The sequence below is a fragment of the Carettochelys insculpta genome, chromosome 1, assembly GCF_033958435.1.
Source record: "Carettochelys insculpta isolate YL-2023 chromosome 1, ASM3395843v1, whole genome shotgun sequence".
In the NCBI taxonomy this organism is placed as follows: Eukaryota; Metazoa; Chordata; order Testudines; family Carettochelyidae; genus Carettochelys; species Carettochelys insculpta.
In genome coordinates this window covers 24621541-24649353 of record NC_134137.1, presented here as the reverse complement: position 1 = coordinate 24649353, position 27813 = coordinate 24621541, and the positions used below count along the sequence as shown (strand labels likewise).

Genomic DNA, 27813 nt, shown 5'->3' with positions numbered 1-27813 from the left:
GTAATTGGTGGGCATATACTAGTTTGTCCTGTCATAAGACCTATATGTGCAAAATATCTCTTTGTAAGGAATGACCTTTCCCTATAGAAACATTTGGTCTTAAAATACTTAATATTTTAGCATTAAAGAATGAATTGTAGCTGTCACCTGAAAGTTTAAACTACTCCATTTTGTAAGGAAGTTAATCACAAGTCTAAGCAAAAGCATTGTTTTTTCCTTTAAGTATTTCCTTTCCTCTGATTACACAGGCTAGAGATTTGGTTACAGCCATTATTACATATTGCCATCCATCACCTTTATTGTAAGACCCAAAGCAAAATACAATCAATCCTTATTGGACTGTCTTAGTTAATCACTAGCATATATCATATCTATTTTAGCTTTCACTCTTCTTAACCACCTTTCCTAAGATCTAAATTACAGTGTGATCCAAACTGGCAAAGAAAGTTCTGCTTTCGTAGGATGTGAGACCCTAACTTTTCTATCAGAGAGGTAGCCGTGTTAGTCTGTATCTTCAAAAAAAAAGAAGTCCTATGGCTAACTTTTCTAGGATCCTTGGAATAATCCCTGCCCTCATTTATAATCAGGCCTTGTCTTCAAATAGCTACATTCTCCCTGATTTATTTCTCTAAACTGGTCTCTTTTTATATTGCTGCTGGGTGCTCCAAAACTGATGATATAAGGCAGTTGTGGGCAACCTGTAGCTCGGGAGTAATATGCAAACCATGAGATATTTTGCTGACATTGACATCCACAGGTACTACCCCCGGCAGCTGTCAGTGCCTGCAGTTCTCTGTTCCCGACCAATAGGAGCTGTGGAGACAGCACCTGCAGATGAAGAGATAACAGGGACCAGACAGCTGCCACTTGCCACAGCTTCCATTGGCCAGGAACAGAAAACCACAGCCACTAGGAACTGTGGGGAGAAGTGTCTGCAGATGGTCAATATCAGCAAAATGTCTGAGGGCCTGCAGTCAGATTAACCTGGCAAGGCTTAGTACCCCTTTCATTTACTTATCCCTACAACCATTACATTCCTTTTTGCATTCATGAACTTCTGCATGAAATGCTTTGCTGCTTTCTGTCTCCCAAGCTATCCCCTTCTCATCCAAATCCCCCCTGAAGAGTTTCTCATTCTGTAATCTGCACACAGAGTAAGCAAAATCTCAGACATTCATTCCTTCACTGCCTTGTTTAGATTTCATATGCTTTCAGGCAAGAACTGTTTGGGTTTTTTTGCATCTTCTATAGCACCAAATACATTATTGGCACTTAAATGAAAACAATACCAGCACAACCAAATCAGAAGTGAATATCACTAACTACAATTGCTTATTTTAACCATCAGCTTATTCTCCACCAATGGAAAATCATATACTCACTTCTGGCAACAACGGCACTTTAGAGTATAAGGCGTCTCTGGCACCTATTTCACCAGGAAGATACTCACCTATTCCAAAGCACATGCTTGTAGAGGACGACTATACCAGGTCAGATATCTTTCCTTATATATTGCCTTTGATAATGTATTAGCAACAAGTGGGAAAGAATACAAGCAAAAAGAGAGAATGGGTTCAACAATATAAGTTAGATGTATTCAAGTCGGCAGAGCCTGATGAAACTCATCCTGAGGTACTTAAGGAACTAAGCCAAAACAATCTTGGAACCATTGAAAATGACATTTGGGAACTCATGGAGAACAGATGAAGTCCCAGAGGACTGGAGAAGAGCAAACATAGCCCGCATATTTAAAAAGGGGGAATTATTGACCAGTCAGCCTGTGATAGGATGGGACTTCTGGGCACAGCTAGAGAAATCAATGCAGGTTGTCTTTGCTTAAAAACTGGGGTACTTACAACCCCAGGTTGGGATTTCCTTCTCACTAAGGCAAATCCAACCAGCCACAACAGCACCCCTGCCAGCTCCACTGGCCAGCCAGAAGCCAAACAAGCAAACCCACAGACTTCTCAGCTGCTAGCCCAGACCAACAACCTCAAACTAAAGTGAAAGGTTATTAAACAAGTTTCACCCAACACCACACAGATTCTTCCAGACCCCAAAGGTCCCAGCCACAGTCCCCGGTCAATATATACCTGGGTCTTACCCTAATCACCATGCTCACTAATCCTTTAGATCTACATATCTAAGGATTTATTAATAAAAAAGAGCAGGGTTAGAGAGAAGAATTGTTAAAGCAATACTTTACATACATCAATTTCAGTTATCGATGCAGGCCATCAGTACTTCCTGATTCTTGAATGTCTCTGAAAGTTCATTGCAGGTTACATAGATTCAGTTATTGGAGCATGCTGGGACATGGACCCTTGGAGACCGAAAGATCCAAGATGGACTCTGCCAAGTCCAGATAGGCTTGACTCAAAGTACCTGCCAGGACCCATCTTATAGTTTTTCATATGCAGAGGGAAAATTCCATTCTTCTGACATAGGTCTTGGCTTACTACCTAACCCAGTGGGTCACTGTGCTATGTTTCCATTTGTTGCAGTCCCAAAAGGAGAACCACGCCTTCACAAAATGGGTGTTGGCTGAGTGGGCCTTTGCTTAATCTATTATCCAGGCTGGGGTAGAGAACCATCTCCCATTGTGAACCTCAGCACTGAAACATTTCTAATACAGCTGCAGAGCTCAAATCTATAACTTTACATACAAACTTGATACAGACAGGCAGTGGTCATAGATCCAGGGCATCATTAGTTTTCATTAGATATATCATAGCCCCAGCACAATATTTGGGGCTAATAGCCATGCTAAGCGTTAAAATGGCTTCCAGACCCAATAGAAAAATCAGTCTTATGACACAGCCTAGCGTTGATGCCTGGAAAAATACTAGAACAAATTACTAAACAATCAATTTGTAGTGATGCAGAGGTTCTTATGAAGAGGATGGTGGTCAATTGTTTACCATGTCCACTGAAGGCAAGATAAGAAATAATCCACATAATCTTCTGCAAGGGAGATTTTGGTAGAGAGAAGGAAAAGTTTTCTAACCCTAAAATGATTCTGTGGTTAATAACAATAACAGAGTATTTGGTGCATTAAATGGACTGAGCTTATAGGTGGAAATGAGCTGGCAGATCTTTGCCTATTAAATTATTTTGAAGTAGATGGGGTGGGCACATTTTTTTCCATCTGTATTTCAGCTAAGTATTGTTGATGAGATAGTTTGTATTTCATTCATATTTGAAGGGTGGTTAGACTATTGGTCACCCTGCCATCCTCAGTAAGGGCAGAGATGAAGTATATTAAATGGTTCTCATTGGCTATGTCTACACTTAGTAAAAACTTCGAAATGGCCATGCCAATGATCAGATCAAAGAATACTAATAAGGTGCTGAAATGCATATTCAGCACCTCCTTAGCATGCTTGCGGTGGTGGCACTTCGAAAGTGCTACAGTTTGCTCCCACGCAGCTCATCTACACTGGGGTTCTTTTCGAAAGGACCCCACCACTTCAAAATCCCCTTATTCCTATGAGCTCATAGGAATAAGGGGATTTCGGTGTTGGTGGGGTCCTTTCGAAAAGGACCCCTGTGTAGGCAAGCTGCGCAGGAGTGAACCACAGCACTGGTCACCAGCATGCTAAGGAGGTGCTGAATATGCATTTCAGCACCTCATTAGTATTCTTCGATCTGGCCATTAGCATAGCCATTTCAAAATTCTTACTATGTGTAGACACAGCCATTATATGATATAATGGGACAGAATGAAAATTGTACTTGTTTCCTTCAATGTTCTTCTATTTAATGGTTTCGTAACATTTCAGGCTAAATGGGAAAACTACGGCTGACCTTCATAGCACAGGATAATAACCTCCTTCCAGTAATTCCTGCATGAAGGCCTAACTTCTTTTGCTTTCTGTGTGTTTGCTGTTCTATTTCTGTAAGGTTCCTTAAGTTACATGATTTTTTTATGGCAAGTGTATTCGAAGGATTTCATGGTATTTGTGATGGATTGCCCCCAGACAGTATTCACCCAAGGGTTCTGAAACAACTCAAATGTGAAATTGCGGAGTTATTAACAGTGGTTTGTAACCTATCCTTTAAATCCGCTTCGGTACCCAATGACTGGAAGACAGCCAATATAACACCAAAATTTAAAAAAGGCTCTAGAGGAGACCCTAGCAAGTATAGACCGATAAGTTTAACATCAGTACCAGGCAAATTAGTAGAAACACTAGTAAAGAATAAAATTGCAAGGCACGTAGAAGAGCACGAATTGTTGGGCAAAAGTCAGCATGGTTTCTGCAGAGGGAAGTCGTGTCTAACTAATCTATTAGAATTCTTTGAAGGGGTTAATAAACATGCGGACAAGGGGCACCCAGTGGACATAATATACCTAGATTTCCAGAAAGCCTTTGACACGGTCCCACACCAAAGGCTTTTATGTAAATTAGGCGGTCATGGGATAGGAGGAAAGATCCTTTCATGGATAGGGAATTGGTTAAAAGACAGAAAACAAAGGATTGGAATAAATGGTAAATTTTCACAATGGAGGGGGGTAACTAGTGGTGTTCCCCGGGGTCAGTCCTGGGACTGATCCTGTTCAACTTGTTCATCAATGATCTAGAAAATGAGGTAAGCAGTGGGGTGGCAAAGTTTGCAAATGACACCAAGTTGTTCAGGACAGTCAAAACCAAAAGGGATTGTGAAGAACTACAAAAAGATCTCAGCAAACTGAGTGATTGGGCAGCAAAATGGCAAATGAAATTTAATGTGGGTAAGTGTAAGGTAATGCACATTGGAAAAAATAACCCAAATTACACGTACTACATGATGGGATCAAATTTAGCTACGACAGATCAGGAAAGGGATCTTGGAGTTATAGTGGATAGTTCTCTGAAGACATCCACGCAGTGTGCAGTGGCAGTTAATAAAGCAAATAGGATGTTACGAATTATTAAAAAAGGGATAGATAATAAGACAAAAGATATCACACTTCCCCTATATAAAACTATGGTACGCCCACATCTTGAGTACTGTGTGCAGATGTGGTCTCCTCACCTCAAAAAAGATATATTGGCATTAGAAAAGGTTCAGAAAAGGGCGACTAAGATGATTAGGGGTTTGAAATGGGTCCCATATGGGGAGAGGCTAGAGAGACTGGGACTTTTCAGTTTGGAAAAGAGGCGATTGAGGGGCAATATGATAAAGGTATATAAAATCATGAATGGTGTGGAGAAAGTGAATACAGAAAAATTATTTACCTTTTCCCATAATACAAGAACTAGGGGACACCAAATGAAATTGATGGGTAGTAGGTTCAAAACTAATAAAAGGAAATTTTTCTTCACACAGCACACAGTCAACCTGTAGAACTCCTTGCCGGAGGAGGCTGTGAAGGCCAGGACTCTACTAGGGTTTAAAAAAGAGCTCGCTAAATTTTTGCAGGTTAGGTCCATAAATGGCTATTAGCCAGGGGTAAAGTATGGTGCCCTAGCCTTCAGTACAAGGGCAGGAGATGGATGGCAGGAGATAAATCACTTGATCATTGTCTTCTGTTCTCCTTCTCTGGGGCACCTGGCATTGGCCACTGTTGGCAGATGGGATACTGGGCTGGATGGACCTTTGGTGTGACGCAGTATGGCCATTCTTATGTTCTTATTCTTATGTTCTTTGAAATACCAAATGATGTCCCAAGAATCCACTGAACCCACCTGTTATGCTGTCATGGGCACTCTTTCAGCCTCATTTTCTGGGTAAAGCTAGTGAGCTGCCTCCAGCACACATGGAGTCAGGGCCACACCCAACTGCAGAATGATAGAGACACTGAGCTCAAGTCTGGGAAAGCTCAGGTAAAGGGACTTGACCTAGTCCTCAGGTGCCCACCTCCCCTGAAGGGCAAACCCAAAGTTATATGAAATTTGCCCCCTCTCTTAATGGAGAGGAAGATATGCACAACTTCTAGCCTTGCCCAGTAAGAATTACATAAACTGGATTGTATTATAAACAAGAAATAAGCTTCCTAACTACAACAGTTGAATTTTAAGTGATAAAAAGGTAGCAAGCAGAACAAAACAGATTACCAAGAAAATAAATCACAGTATTCAAACTAAGCTAGATTTGCTAAAGAAATTGGCTACACTTAATAATTTCTCACCTTAAATATTGTTTTATGTAAATTCCTTGACAGACCAGATATCTTTCCAGTCTAGGTTAAGTGTTTCTTCCTCTGGTTCACAGTTCTTGTTATCAGGTATTTTTCAGTGTCTTTTTGGCTATGTCTACACTATAGTAATCTTTCAAAAGAAGTTCTTTTGGAAGATCTCTTCTGAAGAAAACGTCTTTTGAAAAAGAGCATCTACACACAAAAAGAGGATAAAAATATAGAGCTGCTCTTTTGATAGAGAGCATCCACATAGCCCCCAGTCTTTCGAAAAAACTGGCCAGGGGTCAAAAAATCTGCTTCCATGAGCACTGGGCATGTGGAGCATCTACACATGCTTTTTTTTGAAAGAGGCTTTTGAAAGGAGGCGCTCTTCCTGACCTGGGAGCGGAAGAGGGCCTGCAGAAGAAGACCTGAATTCTTTCGATTTCTGATCAAAAGAGTGCATTTTGTGTCTGGACACTCCGCATGTTCTTTTGAAAAAGGGCCTGATTTTCTGAAATAACTTGCTAGTGTAGACATGGTCTTTGGGTGTGAAGGCAGAGGAGAAATTACCTGAACATTTTATAGTATTTCTTCCTGCACCCTATATAGAATTTCCATTATGTGGGACTCCTTTGTTTGATTCCTCCACATCCTGATGGAAACCCTCAGTAGGCTCAGGTGACCAGGTCACTTGACTCTGTAATATCACAGTGTCCATGAGTGAATGGCAGTATGGAGATGTGCAGGAAGACCAAGTTTTTTCACAATCCATTGTCGTCACTGACAATCCTCAGCACTGTTTAACTTTTCCATTGTTTCAAAGGGGTAGACGTGTTAATCTGTGGCTTCACAAAAAACAAGCAGTCCTGTAACACCTTAGAGACTAACAAATTTATTTATTAGGTAATGAGCTTTCATGGGTAACCCTAACCCTAACCCTACATATATATATTCTAACTGTCTACTCCAATCTGAAAATCTGAAGAAGTGGGTAACCCTAACCCTATATATTCTATATATAGTTGGGGGAGGGAAAGGAAAGGAAAGGAAGGAGGAGGAAAGCAGGGGGCACCTGTCACTGATAGGGCCAGTGGAAGAAGTATGTTAAGTGGGATGTGTGCCATTACTGTGAATGTCAAAAGTATGGAAATTTCTCTTATAATGCATAAGATAACTGAGATCTCTGCTAAACCCAACGTAGAATGTGTCAAACCTGCAAAAGAATTAATTCAAATGTCTCCATCTGTAATCTTGTGGTAAAATCCTTTTGTAGAAGAATGGCTACTCTCAAATCCTTTATTGAGTTTCCAGGGATGCTTAAGTGTTCCCCTATAGGTTTATGTGTATTCCAAATCCTCACATTGCATTTATATCCATTCATCCTTTGGTGCAGAGATTGTCCGGTTTGTGTTCTTAGAATCAAGAGTGAGGTGCAACCTGCATTTTGTATTCTTTGGGAAATGCAACTGCTACAAACAAGGTAGCTTGTCTGCTTAGCAACAAAGATTGCCATGTCAGAGCACACCAGTGGTGTTTTCTTTATACTGGATCCTGAACTGAATAGTGTTCAGTTTGAGTCTGGCACCAAAGCCCTCTTTGGTATTGGCATTAGCAACCTGAGAGATCAGTGCTCTTCTGGAAAAATGACCTCCCATCACATGCAAACTTATTGGAACCATAAACCTGTCATCCAGTAGGGAAAGATTTATGAGTCTGACAGAATCAATCCAACAGACAATATCTTAATGGCAGTCACGCAATTCCTCTTACCTGCTAGAAGGGAGGAAGATAACATTGCCTTTTTTAAAATAATGGTGCTGATGCTACTGTGATGGTCAACAGTTTGTGAGCTTGAAAACTGTTGCACAGTGCTCAGGGATAGTTCAGTGGCCTACTAAACCCAGGGTTGTGAGTTCAGTCCTTGAGGTGGCCTTTCAAGGATCTGTAGCAGGGCAAATTTTCAAGGAGGGATAGCTCAGTGCCTTGATCATAGGCTTTATGAAACCTGAGGTTGTGAGCTCAATTCTTGAGGTGGCCATCTAGAGCAAGTAGATAAAAAATGAATATGTTGGGGGTGGTGTATGGTCCTGGCAGGAGACTGGACTCAATGGTACCTCAAGGTCCCTTTCAGCTCTGTGTAATATGTATATCTCCATATATGTAGAGCTGTGCTGGGAAGTTTTTGATCAGCAAATGCTGATTCACAGAAATTAAACTTTTTTCAGTAATGTACCAATTTCAGCTGTTTTCTCAGGTCCAGGACTGAACTGAGAGAAAGATGCACCATTCCAGGCCCAGACTGACCAATGTACACTCCATGAACTTGCAGAGGGCCCCCAATCTCAGGGGGACTGTCACTGCCTGACTTTTTTAAAAAACTAAGCTAGATAGTTTTTCCTCCTGTGTTGCTGCTTTGCATCATTATGTTGTTCTCTCCACATGTAATTTACAAGTCACAAGTAGGAAAATATCCTACCATGTTGCAACTGGCAAGCATTGCTGTGCATACACGTCAGACACTCATGTACTGCTTCTGACCTCAGGATTGACAAAGCTTCTTGCACTGGGATGCTTAGTACCAATGAGACTGCTTCCATCAGTAACACTGCTTTCTGCCTCGTGCTGCACAGTGGATTAATCAGACAAGTTACTCCTTCTCTCTGGTCTCCCTCCACTCATAGTCCTGGGATCCTAGGGCTCCTCAGTGTCTGAGCTGGGACCATATCCTCTCATTGCCAGACCTGCATTAGAGATTATTGATGGATCATTACAGGTACTAGAGTTAGAAGTCATCTTCTGGTTGGGACGGAAGGTGCCTGTCATAACATCTACTGGCTACCATCCCTTATCTATGCCAGTAGCCTCCATGGAATCTGTGGGTTGCTCTTCAGTAACAGAGGTCTTACTCTTTATCTTATTTGAAGAAGAGATTGTTGGCAATGGCTATGGTGGTGATCATCGATCCACTGCAGGTTTGGCTACTGGCTGTCATTCCCCATGAAGAGCCTCCAGAGTCCCCACCCACATCCAGGTCCATCAACCATTGAACAGATTCTGGCTTTGGCCAGTTAAAGCCTTCATCTCTGTCTCCAGATGATTTTGTGCAGCCTAGTCCATCTTTCCCTTTGGTAACTGAGGATTTTAAGTTTTGCCAAGATACTTTGCAGTACCTTGCTGATATCTTTGGTATCCAAGCAGTGTTCTTGCAAAAAAACACCCACCAAATTAGTGGTTATCCTGAAGACATCTACTCTGTGAGACTCAAGCTCCCTATCAGTGTTGGCCTGCTGGAGAACACTGACTTTGATAGCACTTCTGGCTAAGTGCATGGAAAACTGCTATTTCATTCCCAGGATGGGATTTGAGAGATTTTACTCCCATCTTGCCCCAAATTCCCTAGTTGTAACTGTAGTGAGCAACACAGTTCAGCAACGTAGTTTTGAGTCCCCACGGATAGAGATTCTAAATGAATAATTGTCATGGGCAAGATGATATACTTACAATGTTGCCAAAACCAAGCAATTATCAGATAAAACCTAAGAAGTCATTAGATGTAACTATTTAATCACTCAAGAGTAAAAAATGTCACTAAACAACATTTCCAGAGAATTCAATGGAGAATTAATTATACATTACTGTTAGACAATAATAGAATACAGTTTATTTGCATATTTTGGATGTTTTCTACATTTGCAAATATATTTATTTCAATTACAACACACAATAAAAGCATACAGAGCTTCCTTTATGTTGATTTTATTCCAAATATTTGCACTGTAAAAACAAAACAAAAAAAATTCCAGTTCCTCTAATAAAAATACTGTAGTGCAATTACTTTACTGTGAAAATTGAACTTACAAATGTACTCTTATGTACAAAAACTACTCAAAAACTAAACAACATAAAAACTTTAGAACCTACAAATCCACTCAGTCCTACTTTATTTCAGCCAGTCGTGCAGACACACAAGTTTACATTTTTAGGAAATAATGCTGACTGCTTCTTTTTTTACAATCCAAAAGGAAAACAGGCATTTGCATGGCTTGGTTCCAGGCAGCACTGCAAAATGTTTACATGTCATATTGGTGGCAGGCTCAGCTTGACAATGATCTAGAGCAGTGAGGATTGAGATGTTTAGTTTTCATCACCTGAGCCAGATGCCACCAGCCAAAGCTTGATTTTCCTTTTTGGTTGTTCTGAATCTGTAGTTTTGGCATCACAGTGTTGCTCTTTTAAGACTTCTGACTTCACATCTGGTCCCTCTGAAATTTTGGAAGTCACATTGGTACTTTCTTTGTGTTATGTTAAATCTGTAGTGAAAGTGTTCTTAAAATAAATGCATTGGATTATCATTTGAGACTGCTGTAACATGAAATGTACGACAGAATATGAGTAAATCAGAGCAGGAGGCATACTATTCTTCCCACGAGCTCAGTAACAAATTTAATTAACACCTTACTTTTTTAACAAGCATCGTCAACATGTAACAATGTCCTGTGGAATAGTGGCCGAACCATGAAGGGGCATACAAAATGTTATGTAAATACCTTGCAATGCCAGTTGCAGGAATGCAAAGTGACATTATAAATAAGTGGTAGCATTATCTTCCATAAATATAAACAAACTTGTTTGTCTTAGTCCTTAATTGACCAAGAAGTAGTACTGAGTGAATTTGTAGGCTCTAAACTTTTACATTGTTTTGTTTTTGAGTGTAGTTATGTATCAAAATAATCTACATTTCCAGGTTGCACTTCCACAATAAGAAAATGGTAGTACTGTACTTGTAAATTGAAAACTTCTGTTTCTTTTATTATGTTGTTTCTTTTATTATTTTACAATGAAAATGTATATTAAAATGTCACATAATAAAGTGAGCACTGTACAGTTTGTATTCTGTGTTGTAACTGGAATGAATATATTTGGATAAGAAGGAAAACATCCAAAATATTTAATAAATATCAATTAGTATTCTGTTATTTAACTGTGTGTATAAAACTGGGATTAATAGTGATGAAAATTTTTAAAATCACATTTTTTTAGATAATCATGTGAGTTAATGGTGATTAATTGGCAGGTCCGAATACACACACACACACACACACACACACACACACACACACGCAAACTTGTACACACTAGTGCTGCCAAGGCAAGTAGTCACAAAATCATTCACATTCAGCTCAGGGGTTTGTCTTCTTTTGGTGTTCCTGGACTCCTTGCAGTGGCAGACACATCCAGAGAATGTTCCCAAGGTCTTTCTGATGTCTCCCTGATGGTTTAGAGGGCACACTTGGGGTTGCTGAGCATATACAGGGGCTGTGGCCATGGCCAGAGCAGGAGGCCTCATTCTGTAGCATCATGTTGGAGCTTCAGGCCCTCTACAATGCATGTCATGATTTTTGGGACTGTCAGAGACTCAAATGTTCACATATTTAACATAGTGGCATCATGATGTATTATGTGAACATACAAGTGGGGGGGGGCAAATTTCAGGTTGCTCTGAGAGACAATCAAATGGTGGCAGTTCTGCACTGAGGAGAACATTACTCTGATAGTCATTTACTTGACTGGGTTCAGAATCATCTCAAGGGCCATCTCAGCAGGTATTTTTCCCTGGGTTGTGATTGGTCTGTGAAGACAAGTGTCCTTTGAATCATCTTGGGGAATTCTGACAATTAATCTGATGCTACAAGGGACATCTGCTCTTGAAAGGAACCTCAGTCTAGACTTCCTGGGTGATGCTTTCCACCACAGTGGGCAGCCGGCTCCCCTGCACACCTTTTCCTTGATCTCTGTCATCTCTCATGTCCAGGTGAAATGGGCCAAACTCATTCTCGTTGGCCCAGCAAGGCCAAGCTCGTTCTCATGGGCCCACCTAGCCAATAGTCTTACACTGTTCAGCCTGCCATATTGTTTCTTCTCCAACCTAACTTCCTTGGAATGATGACCACACCTTACAACCTGTGCTCAACTCCTGGCATCTCTCATCATGGTTATGGAGTGGCTGAATGCATAGGAAAAGCAGTGTTTTGCAGCTGTCCAACAGGTCTCCATGAACAGTAGAATATCCATTGCCAGGATGTCCTATTCAGCTAAACTGAAGCCTTTTTCAATGTGATTGTTAACCCTCAGAAACCCACCAGTGTTGGCCTCTATCCAGGACATTTTGAAGTACCTGCTGCACTGTCAGTCATCAGAGCTTATGTTTAGCTCATTGAAAATACGTCTACGTCTACACGTGTATGCTACATCGAAATAGCTTATTTTGATGTAACGACATCGAAATAGGCTATTTCGATGAATAACGTCTACACGTCCTCCAGGGCTGGTGCCATCGACGTTCAACGTCGATGTTGTGCAGCACCACATCGAAGTAGGCGCTGTGGGGGAGCGTCTACACGCCAAAGTAGCACACATCGAAATAAGGGTGCCAGGAACAGCTGCAGACAGGGTCACAGGGTGGACTAGCACTTCCGGGGCAACAGCTAGCCGCTCCCTTAAAGGGCCCCGCCCAGACACACTCAGCCTGCACAGCACATGGTTTGCAGAGCCATAGGCACGCACACCTCGGCGACGCAGTTATGGGCCCCCAGCAGCAGCAGCAGCAGCAGCAGCAGCAGCAGCACCCAGAGGTCCACTCAGCCGCCCCTGCAGGAGCAGTGCTCACCCTGCTCTATGCCATGCAGGAGGCAGCTGATCACATTCTAGCCACAGAAGAGGAGCTGCCCCCAAGGGAGGAGGAAGCAACCCCAGACCCTGCATCCCCCCCGCAGCCTCCCCCGCCGCACACACCGCCGGCTGTGGCGCTACACCACAAGCACCAACTGGTGGGAGCAGCTGGTGCTCGGCGAGTGGGACGACAACCGCTGGCTCCAGAACTTTCATATGAGCTGGCAGACATTTTTGGAGCTCTGCCAGTGGCTCACCCCCTCACTGAGGCACCAGGACACCGCCATGCAGCGTGCCCTCAGCATAGAGAAACGGGTCGGCATCGCTGTCTGGAAGCTGGCCACTCCAGACAGCTACCGATCCGTGGGGCAGCAGTTTGGCGTCAGGAAGGCCACCGTCGGGGCTGTCCTCATGGAGGTAAGAGGACCCACGGAGAGGGGGAGGCAGCCCTGGGGGTGGAGGGGAGCCCTGGCAGGGGAGGGCCAGACACACCCTGCACACCCCTCATTGGTGGTCTCCCATGTGCTTCCCCTGCAGGTCGTCTGCGCCATCAATGCCCCACTCCTCCACAGGCTCGTGCGGCTTGGCGACCCGGATGCCGCCATCGCGGGGTTTGCCACCCTGGGCTTCCCCAATTGCTTCAGGGCTCTGGATGGGACCCAAATCCCCATCCGTGCCCTGGAGCACAGTGGAGGATGCTTCTTAAACAGGAAGGGCTACCACTCAGTGGTACTCCAGGCCTTGGTGGACAGCCGGGGCCACTTCCTGGACATATATGTTGGCTGGCCTGGCAGCACTCACAACGCCTGGGTATTCCGGAATTCGGGCCTGTGCCGCCGGCTGGAGGCAGGGACCTACATCCCCCAGCGGGAGATCCCTGTGGGGGACACCACCATGCCCCTCTGCGTCATCGCAGACGCAGCATACCCCCTCTGGCCCTGGCTCATGCACCCTTACATGGGCCATCTCACAGCCAGCCAGGAGCGCTTCAACATGCACCTGAACCACACGCACCAGGTGGTTGAGCGCACATTTGGCCACCTCAAAGGGCGCTGGAGGTGTCTCCTCACCCGCGTTGATGCGGGCCCCACGAACATCCCCCAGATTGTGGGCGCGTATAGCGCCCTCCACAACCTGGTGGAGAGCAAGGGGATTCATTCTTTCAGGGCTGGGCTGTGGAGGCTGGCAGGGCCGACGTGCAGCCACCCGCTGCCCCCAGTCGCCAGGTGGAGCCTGAGGGGATCCAGGTCGAGGAGGCCCTGCGGGCCCACTTCGACCAGGCCGCAGGGTGAACGCTGGCAGGTCCCCCACTGCTCCCCCCATACTCCACAACACTCCCTGCCCCTACGCCCACAACACAGAGCACCCAACAGCACCCCCCCACACTTTTCTTGCAAATAAAAATAGACCTGTTGTTTGTGAAACTACCAAATGTTGAACTCTTATTATTATTATATTATTTACAACAAATATAAATATTATATATATTATAATGATGATTAAGCCAAAAAAAGTGGAAGACAAGGAAGGGGAGAACTATTTACATGGGGGGGCAGGTATCATAAAATAATAGGGGTCTAATACAAAGTATATACAAAACACAAGTAAAAGGGGATATGTACAAGGGGGGGGGCGGGGCACGTCCTGGGCCCCACACCCCGTAATGTCCAGCACTGGGGGTGGGCGGCCGCGACCCGCGCCTTGGCCTCAGCCCTGGCCGGGGCAGGCTGAGGGCCGGGTGGACCAGCAGATATGGCTGGTGGGTGTCAGCAGGCCCCAGGTCCCCCTCGGCGGAAGGGCCCTCGGTGGCGGATGGTGGTGTGATGGCGGGTGGAGCAGGCAGGGCGGGCAGAGTGGCGGCCAGCGCGGCATGGGGGGCCAGGTAGTCGGCTATGCGCTCGAAAGTACACATAAAGGCCCCCCATGCCTCCTGGCACCAGGCCAGCGCCCACTCCTGCAGATGGAGCCGCCACTCCTTCACCCGCAGACGCTGCTCCCAGACCTCCAGCTGCCACCGGAGGATCGCCAGCAGCTGGGGGGTCCGTTGCCGTCCATGGGTGGTGCTGGCTCCACCGTCATCCCTGCCCTGGGGCTGGTCGGTGCTCCGCCGAGGGTCTGGCCTGGACTGATGGCCCCGGTGGGCTCTCCAGGACCACTGACACCTCGCCGGTGCTCTCCAGTCCCTCCGATGGTGCAACTGCGGAACACGGGGGGAAGAAGAGTGGAGACAGCCGTTAGTGTGGCCCCCGAGCTGTGGCCCATGTCCCCGCACCCCTCTGCTGCTGGTTCCCCATCCCCGTCCCCAGGAGATGCTGCTGCTGCTGATGGGTGTCCCACCCCCTCCCCCGGGGGACCCTAGGTTCCACTCCCCCCATCCCCAGGGATGGGACATGGCACTGTCGTGCTGGGGGGCCAGGGGCTGATGCACTCTTCTGAGGGACATGCCACTGCTGTCCTTGGGGCCATGGTCATCTGGGCATGTGGAGGGCCCTGGTCATGTCTGTTGCCCCCACCCCTCAACCCTGGGGGTGTGCACCGAAGGGGTACATACCTGATGGTCCACTCCCACGGTCAGGGGACACCCGGTGGGCGGACGCCCTGCTGGAGTTCCGGGACGGCAGCGCAATGTGGAGCCCCCCATCACTGGAGGAGCATTCCACCCTCCTCCTCCTCCTCCCCCGGTGTCCCAGGGATGGGCTCCTGGGGGGGGCCCTGGGGTGCGGTGCTTACCTCCGGGGCGGATTCCACCTCCGGGGCCTGCTGGGGCTCGTCGGCCGAGGTGTCACGAGTGGCCGGAGGGGAGGAGGTGTGCCGGGGACCCAGGATTTCCTTGCGCTTCCTGTAAAAGGGGCAAGTGATGGGGGCGGCCCCAGATCAGCTGGCCGCATCCCGGGCCTGGGCGTAACCCTGCCGCAGCTCCATAACCTTACTCCTGACGTGGTCAGGAGTGCGGGCAGGGTGACCCCGGGCGGCCAGGCCCTCGGCCAGCTGAACGAACGCATCCGCGTTCCACCTGTTGCTCCCCATTACCTGGAGCACCTCCTCCTTGCTCCAGAGCCCCAGCAGGTCCCGAAGCTTGGCCTCCATCCAGGAGGGGCCCCGCTGCCTCTTCCCGGGCTGGCTGCCAGCCTGGGAGCCCTGGCTCCCCTTGCGGGGGGTGCCCTGGGGTCGCTTGGGGGGCTGGCGAGCGGCCATCGCAGCGGGGCGGGGGTGTGTCTCTGGGCTGCTGTGAGACGTGCAGGCTGGCCGCGTGGCTGTGCTGCCCCCTGCATGCTCTCTCAGCTTCCTGCACAGGAAGGCCGGTGGCGGGGAGCTTTAAGGTGCCGCTGCATGCGGCGACCGTCGAGCTCAGGGGCTGGAGAGAGCATCTCTCAACCCCTCAGCTGATGGCTGCCATGGCGGAGCCCGCTATTTCGATGTTGCAGGACGCACATCGGCTACACAGGCCCTACTTCGATGTTCAGTGTCGAAGTAGGGTGCTATTCCCATCTCCTGATGGGGATAGCGACTTCGACGTCTCGCTGCCTTACGTCGATGTCAAATTCAAAATAGCGCCTGCCAGTGTAGTCGTGGCGGGCGCTATTTCGAAGTTGGCGCGGCTACTTCAAAGTAGCCGGCACGTGTAGACGCGGCTTACATCTGGTGGTGATACAAGCACTTCAGCGCCCTGTTCAAGGGAGATCAAATCTTCTCCAAAGTCATAGTAGCAAGAGCCAATTCCTCTGTGGGACCTGAACTAGTGTCTTTATGTGGCCCTCCAGTCAAGCCCCTGACACCTTGTCCCCTCCTGCTCATGTCAGAAAACTGCACTCCTGCTGGCAATAACATCTTCAAGTAGAGTGTGTGAGTTTCAGTCTCAGATGTCACTCTCCTCACACTCAGTTTTCCAAAAACAAAGTGACTTGATGACCCTGTCCATCTTTTTTTCTAAAGTGGTTTCTCAGTTTAATTTGAACAGGGTGGTATGTTTATCTGTATTCTTTCATAAGTTGGTTCATTTCCAGACCAGCAGTGTCTCCAGATGACATCAGGTACTGCCTAACTTTTCATATGAACAGGATGAAACCTTTTCATCTTTCACTTCATTTTTCTGTGGAACATGCTGATCATATGAAGGGTCAAGCAGTCTCTTCACAGATAGTCTTGAAATGGGTAACATCCTGCATTGAGACCACATATGAAATATCTTTAGCTAAGCCCCCTTAGTGAGTGAGAGCTAATTCAATGAAGAAGCACATCTCCACATTTTACTTGCACAGGGGCAGCTGTGTGGTTGCTGATACGTATATTCAGAAACCATTATGCCATAACCACGTCTTCCAGGGCAGACGCAAACTTTGGTAGATCAGTCCTTGTTTAGGTAGTCTCCCAGCTGCACCTCCTGGGCGATTACTGCTTGACAATCACCAGTGTGGAATACAGAGCTGAATCTGCTCAAAAAGGAAGAAATAGATACTTGCTATAATTGTTGTTTTTCAAGATGTGATACAAGCATGTATTGCTTGACCCATACTTTGTCCCGTCTGCAGCCAAGTCTTGTTTCTGGTATTCTGTGAGAAGGAACTAAGGATCAAGCTGCATTGTCTCATGTAGCTATGGGTGAAGCTATGACCACAAGACGTATACTCTACCAGTACTGCAAGTCATATTTCTCAGGTTCTGGTGCACTGGAGGCACACACACCTATGTGGAATACATGTCTGCATCAAATCTTGAATAACCATAAGCACAGTAAGTACAGCAAAATCGCAACATTCGCGAGTTTAACATTTGTGATCTCAATTATTCGCAGACGCCAGACCACCTGTGTGGTACTGGCAGAGGAAGGTGTCTTACCTGGCCCCTCCATCAGGGTCCACCGAAGCCCCCTGCTGGCACTCACTTCAGATGGGGGTCCCCCTCCAGCAGCCATGGAAGCTCTGGCAGCACCAACACACCCTACACCACAGAATTGGCTGCCAGCCTTGGCCTGGCCTATACAGAGCAGGGCTGCCAACCCTGCTTCCAGCCAGGGGCCCGGCCTGGCCACTAGCCAACTCCCCATGGCCCTGCTGCCAGGCTTCTCCTCCCCACCACTGCTACCCAGAGTTGCCTGGGAACTCACCAAGTTCCACTCTCCCAGCTGGGGTAAAAGGGGATAAAATGATATTCACAAAATGATATTCGCAAGATTCAACATTCACGAGGGTTCTCAAAACTGAACCCTCACAAATGTTGCAACCTTAGTGTAACTGTTTCTTTTTCTCCTTCTCACTGTCATAATTTTTCTGTTGTATGTGTTTCATAGTTTGGTATTTAAAGTTGTTTGATTTGTCCCCCTTTTTGTGGGCTCTTCCAGGTTTGGCTGACGTATACTGTTCTTTTGGACACCACATATTTTTTGTTGAAATTTGCATTTAAATGGCATGATTGTTAAACACTTAAGTCAGAAAAGTTAGTGTTCGCTTTTTTTCTTAATACAAATATAGCAACAAATTAGCTTTGCTACAGTGCATGGTGAATAAAGCTACAGCATAGGTCACCCTGCTCTACCGGTGTTATGATGTTGAAAGTTTTCCTTTCACTGTGTTTTTGGCCTCAATTAAGACACAGTTTTATTTAACACATATTCTCATTGGACACTAAATAGTAAATATTGCCAGCAGTGGTGACTTTGCAGTTCTGTTCCTGCATATTTTGTCCTTTAAGTTATCATTGTCATATTTTTAGACTTTAATAAATGAACACTGTTTTGGGTTGGTGGACTATGTGACCAGAAGTAAATAAGACACATACCAAAATCTTTGACTACCAATACAATCTTTAATATCCTGTAAATAGGTTGCTCTTTAAGAATGCTTCTATAAAGCTGAAAGAAAACACACAGTCTGGGTTTTTTTTGTTTTCTTTTTGTTTGTTTGGGGTTTTTTTTGGTTATTAATTAGTTCAAGGGAGCTTTCTAGCCTCCATGTTTTTAGAAAACTGAAAGTCCATTCTAATAAATCCTCGAGAACAACACAAAGTCCTGTGGCACCTTATAGACTAACAGATATTTTGGAGCATAGGCTTTCGTGGGCAAAGACCTGCTTCATCATGCATCTGATGAAGCAGGTCTTTGCCCACAAAAGCCTATGCTCCAAAATATCTGTTGTCTATAAGGTGCCACAGGACTTCTTGTTGTTCTCGAAGATACAGAATAACACGGCTACCTTTCTGATCGTAATAAATCCTGTAATTCTCAGATGTTGTCTTTTCCTGCCTTTTACTAAGAGAAACAGGCAAAGGAGTCAAGAAGAATAAAGAACTATTATGGCGTGTTGTCCCCTTTTTCTTTTTTTTTTAAACTTTTGGTCCTCTGTACTTATAAATGTCAGTCTGTATCAGAAATGAGATTGATCTGATGAAATGGGTTTATCCCATGAAAGCTCATCACCGAATAAATCATTTTGTTAGTCTTTAAAGTGCTACATTTATGCTGTTTTATTTTTCCTGAAAACCAGTGCATTAACCTGCTGTGCTGCAGCTGACGTAAGATTCACTTGAGTGCAGTTTACCATGGCAATTAATAATTCATTTAAAAAGCCATCTGAGTTATCTGTTTTGCTGTGAAATGCATGTTTGTTTTCATTTTATATGTAACTTTGTATGATAACATCTTTGTGACTCAGGGAATCCTGGTTGGGGTTGGGGAAGGAACATAGTATTGAAGGTTCCAGGGAATTTTTCTCTTTATTGAGAATGGCATTGCACAACCATTTCTTGTTTCCTTACGTAAGCTACATGACATAATTTATCAAACTGTCTTGTAGAAACAACTTTCATGCTGTTTTAATGCACAGGTTTGATTGTTCATAATTAAAACATTATCACTAAATGTGTGATAGAAAATCTGTCATGTAACTATTTTCTGGCAATGTTTAGTAGAGCACAAAAACAAAGCAGGAAGAAAAGACTTGAGGATTTCAGTAATGAGAATCTGCAAATTGTTCCTTGGGGATCTTTAATGAGTTGACTTAGCGAATCTATTGACAAAGCACTGCACACATTTTTGAAGGGTATATAAGGCTGAGGAGAGTTAGCTGTTTGCTGTTAGCATTAACATTATTTTTAAAGAAGCGCAATAAAAATTCATATTTCCTAGGTGAATCTGATCCAGGTGTAATGTAGACAGTGTTTTTATGCAAAGAATTCTGTAACATTTTGACCTGCTCTTGCAATATGATGAATTAAAAAAACGAATAGACTTAAACTGACGGTTATACAAATATTATGCATATTCGGTACCTTTGAAGAACCAGTGTAGGACAGTCTGAAGTATCTTTTTGTCTGTCTGAAATGCTGCATGTCACCTTTCCCAAACAGTGCGGTAAACTATGTATCACTCCACATATAGGTGGGATTGGCAGCACTGGCTAATAAGAAGGTTGCCTGACACTTCAAGTTATAAAACCAGATGATGTGTTTCTTATGACTGAGTCAAAATGTTTGGACTGAAATTTTCCATTCCAGGATGCTGCCTCTGACTGGTTTGTTGTTTTTTTTAATTTCAGCTAAAAAAGTTCAGCCATTTCAGAGAAATGGGGATAAGGTGAAATGTATAATTTTATCCATGTTAAAAATATGATGGCGACTTTTTCTTTGCTCCCATACTTTGTGCTCCCATACTTTGGACTACATGGACATGAAGTTTGGCAAGAGAGTGACCTTTGTTTCAAGGATATGCCCCTTGACATTCCTCTGTAAATCCATCCAGATTTGGCTTTTGAATTGTAATTTGCACATTCTCAGGAGAGACTAGTTCAATTTTAGCAGTTATAATCATTGAATAATTGTCTTTACTGAGCAAGCTGATGCCTCTCACAGCTCCCACTGATGACCTTCCTGTACATGCAGCATTCCGATAGAATAAATGATCATCCTCAGTCCCAGAGTTACCAAGGCGAAGATGGACTTTACCTTTTATTGTTGCTGCCCAGCTGCTGTCCCTTTAGGTAGGACCAGACACTGGAATTGAGAGCAGGGACACCACGACTAGCTGTGAAAGGAGATGAAAACTGGGAAAAGGAGGTAGAAGTGGGGAAGAGACAGGACAAGGTGAGAATAGAAGGGATCAGAATTGGTGAGTACTGGTAGAAGCCTGTGTTCTCCAAACATGGTCCTCTACAGAGCCTGGAATGTAATCTGTGGTTCCTGTGTTTCACCATTCTTCTTTCAGCAGTTGGTGGTTAAACCCACTGGTAAAGTATGTGTTCCATTCCCCTCTAGCACTGGTACACACAGAGGATGACAACTACTGTCACTATCAGTTACTTTGTTAATTTAAGAGACAGAGATTTGTATAGTGGGTCTACAGATTCAAACCTTGCTGATGCCCCTTGTGGGTTGTTAATATGATTCCGCATGATGACATTTCTGGGGTTTTTTTCAGTTTTCGTTTTAAATACCTCAGAAAATACACACAAAAATGTTTCATTAAAAGATCTGTGTTATTAAGGCTGCCAAGTCAAGCATTGAAAAGATAGGAAATGCCAGAATTAACATTGCTTTTGCAACTTTAATTCAGCCCCATTGTGCTTGTGAATTTTAATAGCCTATATTTAACTAAAAAAATGACTGCTTATATTTCTTAACATTGTCTTAGAATTCAGTTCCTCCAATGAAGCATGAAATTATTATGTAAGTGTTTTACAAGATTTTATATATTTAAATCTCAAGAATTATCTTGAACTATTGAATTATTTCTTTGTCATGGGATTTCATTGCCAAACCCAAATGATTTCAGTTCATAATTGTTAAAAGTGAATTACTCTCCCTTCCCAAGGAATCAAACTCTCAGGCTGTGTCTACACTAGCCCCCTTCTTAGAAGGGAGCATGGTAATAAGCCCGAGTGGGGAATAATAATGAGGTGCTGTGATGCATATGCAGCACCTCATTAGGCTGATTCTTGCCATGGGAACTTCGAAGTTGCAAACTTCGAAGCACTGGCATGCCATGTAGCTGCAGGCATTTTGAAGTACCCATGCAACTTTGAAGTGCCCTTACTCCCAAAAAACAGCATCTTGTTATTATTCCCCACTTGGGCTGCTTACCATATCCCCTTCAAAGAACGGGGCTACTGTAGACACAGCCTCAGTGTTCCAAATTAATCAATATAGTTTTAAAAATTTAAGCCAAAAACTTTGGGAGTAAAATACTTTGGGAGTAAGGGCACTTGGAAGTTGCGCAGGTACTTCAAAGCGCCCATGCCTACATGGCGTGCCGGCACTTTGAAGTCTGCAACTTTGAAGTTCCCGCGGCAAGAATTAGCCTAATGATGTGCTGCATATGCATTGCAGCACCTCATTATTATTCCCCGCTCAGGCTGATTACCAAGCTCCTGTCAAAGATGGAGGCTAGTGTAGACACAGCCTGAGGGTTTGATTCATTGGAAATGACTGAATGTCCTTGATAATTTGGGAAGGGAGAATAATTCACATTTAACAATTATGAACTGAAATAAGAACATAAGAACATAAGAATGGCCATACTGGGTCAGACCAAAGGTCCATCAAGCCCAGCATCCCATCTGCCGACGGTGGCCAATGCGAGGTGCCCCAGAGAAGGAGAACAGAAGACAAGTGATTTATCTCCTGCCATCCATCTCCTGCCCTTGTTATGAAGGCTAGGGCACCATACTTTATCCCTGGCTAATAGCCATTTATGGACCTGACCTGCAAAAATTTATCAAGCTCTTTTTTAAACCCTAATAGAGTCCTGGCCTTCACAGCCTCCTCGGGCAAGGAGTTCCACAGGTTGACTGTGCGCTGTGTGAAGAAAAATTTCCTTTTATTAGTTTTGAACCTACTACCCATCAATTTCATTTGGTGTCCCCTAGTTCTTGTATTATGGGAAAAGGTAAATAATTTTTCTATATTCACTTTCTCCACACCATTCATGATTTTATATACCTCTATCATATCGCCCCTCAATCGCCTCTTTTCCAAACTGAAAAGTCCCAGTCTCTCTAGCCTCTCCCCATATGGGACCCTTTCCAAGCCCCTAATCATCTTAGTCGCCCTTTTCTGAACCTTTTCTAATGCCAATATATCTTTTTTGAGGTGAGGAGACCACATCTGCACGCAGTACTCGAGATGTGGGCGTACCATAGTTTTATATAGGGGAAGTATGATATCTTTTGTCTTATTATCGATCCCTTTTTTAATAATTCCTAACATCCTATTTGCCTTACTAACTGCCGCTGCACACTGCGTGGATGTCTTCAGAGAACTATCCACTATAACTCCAAGATCCCTTTCCTGATCTGTCGTAGCTAAATTTGACCCCATCATGTAGTACGTGTAATTTGGGTTATTTTTTCCAACATGCATTACCTTACACTTACCCACATTAAATTTCATTTGCCATTTTGCTGCCCAATCACTCAGTTTGCTGAGATCTCCTTGTAGTTCTTCACAATCCCTTTTGCTTTTGACTGTCCTGAACAACTTGGTGTCATCTGCAAACTTTGCCACCTCACTGCTTACCTCATTTTCTAGATCATTGATGAACAAGTTGAACAGGATCGGTCCCAGGACTGAGCCCTGGGGAACACCACTAGTTACCCCCCTCCATTGTGAAAATTTACCATTTATTCCAACCCTTTGTTTTCTGTCTTTTAACCAATTTCCGATCCATGAAAGGACCTTTCCTCCTATCCCATGACCACCTAATTTACATAAAAGCCTTTGGTGTGGGACCGTGTCAAAGGCTTTCTGGAAATCTAGGTATATTATGTCCACTGGGTGCCCCTTGTCCGCATGTTTATTAACCCCTTCAAAGAATTCTAATAGATTAGACAGACACGACTTCCCTCTGCAGAAACCATGCTGACTTTTGCCCAACAATTCGTGCTCTTCTATGTGCCTTGCAATTTTACTCTTTACTAGTGTTTCTACTAATTTACCTGGTACTGATGTTAAACTTATCGGTCTATAATTGCCAGGATCTCCTCTAGAGCCTTTTTTAAATATTGGTGTTATATTGGCCGTCTTCCAGTCATTTGGTACCAAAGTGGATTTAAAGGATAGGTTACAAACCACTGTTAATAACTCCGCAATTTCACATTTGAGTTCTTTCAGAACCCTTGGGTGAATGCCATCTGGTCCTGGAGACTTGTTACTATTCAGCTTATCAATTAATTCCAAAACCTCCTCTAATGTCACTTCAATCTGAGTGAGTTCCTCAGATTTGTCGCCTAAAAAGGCTGGCTCAGATTTAGGAACCTCTGTAACATCTTCAGCCGTGAAGACTGAAGCAAAGAAATCATTTAATCGCTCCGCAATGGCACTGTCTTCCTTGATCGCTCCTTTTATATCTTTATCATCCAAGGGCCCCACTGCTTTTTTAGCAGGCTTCCTGCTTCTAATGTATTTAAAAAACATTTTACTATTGTTTTTTGAATTTTTGGCTAGCTGTTCCTCAAACTCTTTTTTGGCTTTTCTTACTACATTATGACAGTTAATTTGGGAGTGTTTATGTTCCTTTCTATTTTCCTCACTAGGATTTGACTTCCACTTTTTAAAAGCTGCCCTTTTCTCTCTCACTGCCTTTTTAACATGGCTGTTTAGCCATGGTGGTTCTTTGTTAGGTCTCTTACTGTGTTTTTTTATTTGGGGTATACATTTAAGTTGGGCCTCTAGTATGGTGTCTTTAAACAGTTTCCATGCAGCTTCCAGGGATTTTAGTTTAATTACTCTACCTTTTAGTTTCTGTTTAACTAGCTTCCTCATTTTAGTGTAATTCCCCTTTTTGAAATTAAATGCCAGAGTGTTTGACCGCTGCGGTGTTCTTCCCAACACAGGAATATTAAAAGTTATTATATTGTGGTCACTATTTCCAAGCGGTCCAGTAACAGTTACCTCTTGGACCAGATCCTGCGTTCCAGTTAAGACTAGATCGAGAACCGACTCTCCCCTTGTGGGTTCCTGTACTAGCTGCTCCAAGAAGCAGTCATTTAAGGCATCAAGAAATTTAATCTCTGAATCCCGTCCTGAGGTGACATGCACCCAATCAATATGGGGATAATTGAAATCTCCTATTATTACTGTGTTTTTTATTTTGATAGCCTCTCTAATCTCCCTTAACATTTCAGCATCACTATCACTGTCCTGGTTAGGTGGTCGGTAATATATTCCTAATGCCATATTCATATTAGAGAAATGAATTGTTATCCATAATGATTCTATGGAACATTTTGATTCCTTTAGGATTTTTACTTCATTTGATTCTATATTATCCTTCACATATAGTACCACTCCGCCACCCGCACGACCTGTTCTGTCTTTCCGATATAATTTATATCCCGGTATGATAGTGTCCCACTGATTGTCCTCATTCCACCATGTTTCTGAGATGCCTATTATGTCAACTTCCTCCTTTGATATGAGGTACTCCAGTTCACCCATCTTATTAGACAGACTCCTAGCATTAGTGTAAAAGCATGTTAGAAAACTACCACTATTTATATGTCCGCCTTTCACAGACACGGTGGATTTTTTTATGCATGATTGTTTTACATCTGATCTTGCCCATATATTATTTCCCACGTTCCCTATCTGACTAACTTCTAGGGAATCCCTGTCTATGGAGCCTCGTGTAAGAGAAGTCTCCGTCCGATCCAGGTGCTCCCCCGCACCAATCGGCTTTCCCCCACCTCTTAGTTTAAAAACTGCTCTATGTCCTTTTTAATGTTTAATGCCAGCAGTCTGGATCCACCTTGATTTAGGTGGAGCCCATCCTTCCTGTATAGGCTCCCCCTACCCCAAAAGTGTCCCCAGTTCCTAATAAATCTAAACCCCTCCTCCCTACACCATCGTCTCATCCACGCATTGAGACTCTGAAGTTCTGCCTGTCTATCTGGCCCTGCGCGTGGAACTGGAAGCATTTCAGAGAATGCCACCAAAGATGTTCTGGATTTCAGTCTCTTTCCTAGTAACCTAAATTTGGCCTCCAGAACATCTCTTCTACCCTTCCCTATGTCATTGGTACCAACATGTACCACGACGACCGGCTCCTCCCCAGCACTGCCCATAAGTCTGTCTAGATGCCTCGAGAGATCCGCAACCTTCGCACCAGGCAGGCAAGTCACCATACGGTTCTCCCGGTCATCACAAACCCAACTATCTATATTTCTAATGATCGAATCCCCCACTACTAAAACCTGCTTCTTCCTAACAGCTGGCGCTCCCTCCCCCGGAGAAGTATCCTCGGCACGAGAGGATACAACATCACCCTCTGGAAGGAGGGTCCCAACTACGGGATGGTTTCCCTCTGCTCCCCTTGACTGCTCTCCTTCCCTGAGCCTTTCATCCTCCGTAACAGCCTCAGGACTGTCAGATTGGAGGTGGGACAGCCCTACTATGTCCCGGAAAGTCTCATCCACAAACACCTCTGCCTTCCTTAGCTCCTCCAGTTCAGCCACCCTGGCCTCCAAAGCACGCACTCGGTCTCTGAGGGCCAGGAGCTCCTTGCATCGAGCGCACACATACGCCACCCGCCCACAGGGTAGGTAGTCATACATACTGCACTCGACACAATAAACAGGATAGCCCCCACTCTGCTGCTGGGCTTCTGCCTCCATTTCCTACTCTAGTTATATATGAGGGTTAATTAAATGTTTCAGATAGAGGTTGTTATAAAGGATTTAGTTTAAGGGCAACAGAAGTCACTGGCTCCCTCCAAGCTCCCCCTCTAAACTCCCCTCTCCAAACTCCCTCCTGTTAGCACACACCCTGTTTGCCAGCACCCGGTCGCAAAGCTCCCTGGTCGCTTACTAGCAGGGTTTAAGTGCTCGGCCTCCCTGATAGCTCCTCCCTCTGCCTACAGCTCAGCCAATCAGCACACGGTGTTTCAATTCAAACCTAATCAGCTTCCAACTGCCTGCCTGCCTGCCTGAGCACACGGCCTTTCAAACAAACAAACACACACACTCAGCTCAGCACTCCAAACAAACAAACTCCAAACTCCAAACAAACACACAAGCCCAAAACCTCCAAATATAAGCAGCCACTTACCCCAAGGTGCTTTTAGTTTGCTCCTTCCTTCTCCTCCTCCAGGAGAGCCTCTCCAAACTCCCTCCTGTTAGCACACACCCTGTTTGCCAGCACCCGGTCGCAAAGCTCCCTGGTCGCTTACTAGCAGGGTTTAAGTGCTCGGCCTCCCTGATAGCTCCTCCCTCTGCCTACATTTCACATTTCTCTGCAGTGTGGTCACTCACAAGTGGAAACTAATGTAAATAAATCGTGAGCTCTTCGTAACTTAGAGTTTTTAAATAATTATTTGAGGGATTCCCCTCTAACCTTTGGCTGGGTTACTGTATTTCAAGCTGAGTGAGTGAGGTTCTGTAGCCTGCAATGTGCAAGAGGTCCAATTAGAAGCTAATGGTGTTCCTTTCTGACCTTGAAAGGGTATACTAATAAGACTATTGTTTTCTTTGCAGTCCCTAATGAATTAGCTGGCAAATTGTGTCAGAGACTAGTGAATTTGAAGCTGTAACCAGCTAGAAGTTTTGTCTCAAGACAGAGTGAAGTGGAGGAGACTTGTAGATAACCTGTGCTACACATGGAGTACAAGGGTTAAGTAGTAGTAGTAGTAGTAGTAGTAGTAGTAATCTTTACCATTCCTCTTAGTTCCTTCTGGCTTCTAAATCACAACCACTTTATTTCCTCTATTTTTAAATGGTCTTTGTCAATAATTTGTCTTAGGATGGGAAATTCTGGCCAGGACACTAGCATAGATCTCTGTTCTGAAGTGCAGAACTGATGAAACTCGGTTTTTAAGAGCTCAGTTGAAACCTACTTATATGGTACATTTCTCACATTTTCTAGCTTCTCATGATTAAGGGCTATATCAGAACCAATGGGATTTGAACATGTGGTTGTTTAGATGGTTGAAACCTGTTGTGCAGACCACTAAGCTTTCTCCCTGCAGAGTAGGTAATGCTGGTTGAATCACAGAAAATTATACATGGGAGAATAAATCTGCCCACAGCCTTTGGATAAATATGTGCAGTTTATCAATA

General features: G+C 44.4%; 1 protein-coding gene across 8 annotated transcripts in view; it reads left to right on the top strand.

Moving 5' to 3' along the window:
• The window catches only part of DLG2 (discs large MAGUK scaffold protein 2), a 1656639-nt gene that overhangs the window by 1235716 nt on the left and 393110 nt on the right, over window positions 1-27813 (top strand). For all 8 annotated transcript variants that reach the window (XM_074983573.1, XM_074983537.1, XM_074983550.1 and 5 more), the window contains one exon: window positions 1349-1490. In XM_074983573.1, coding sequence (XP_074839674.1) covers window positions 1349-1490 — 142 coding nt within the window. The remainder of the gene's footprint in view (window positions 1-1348; window positions 1491-27813) is intronic.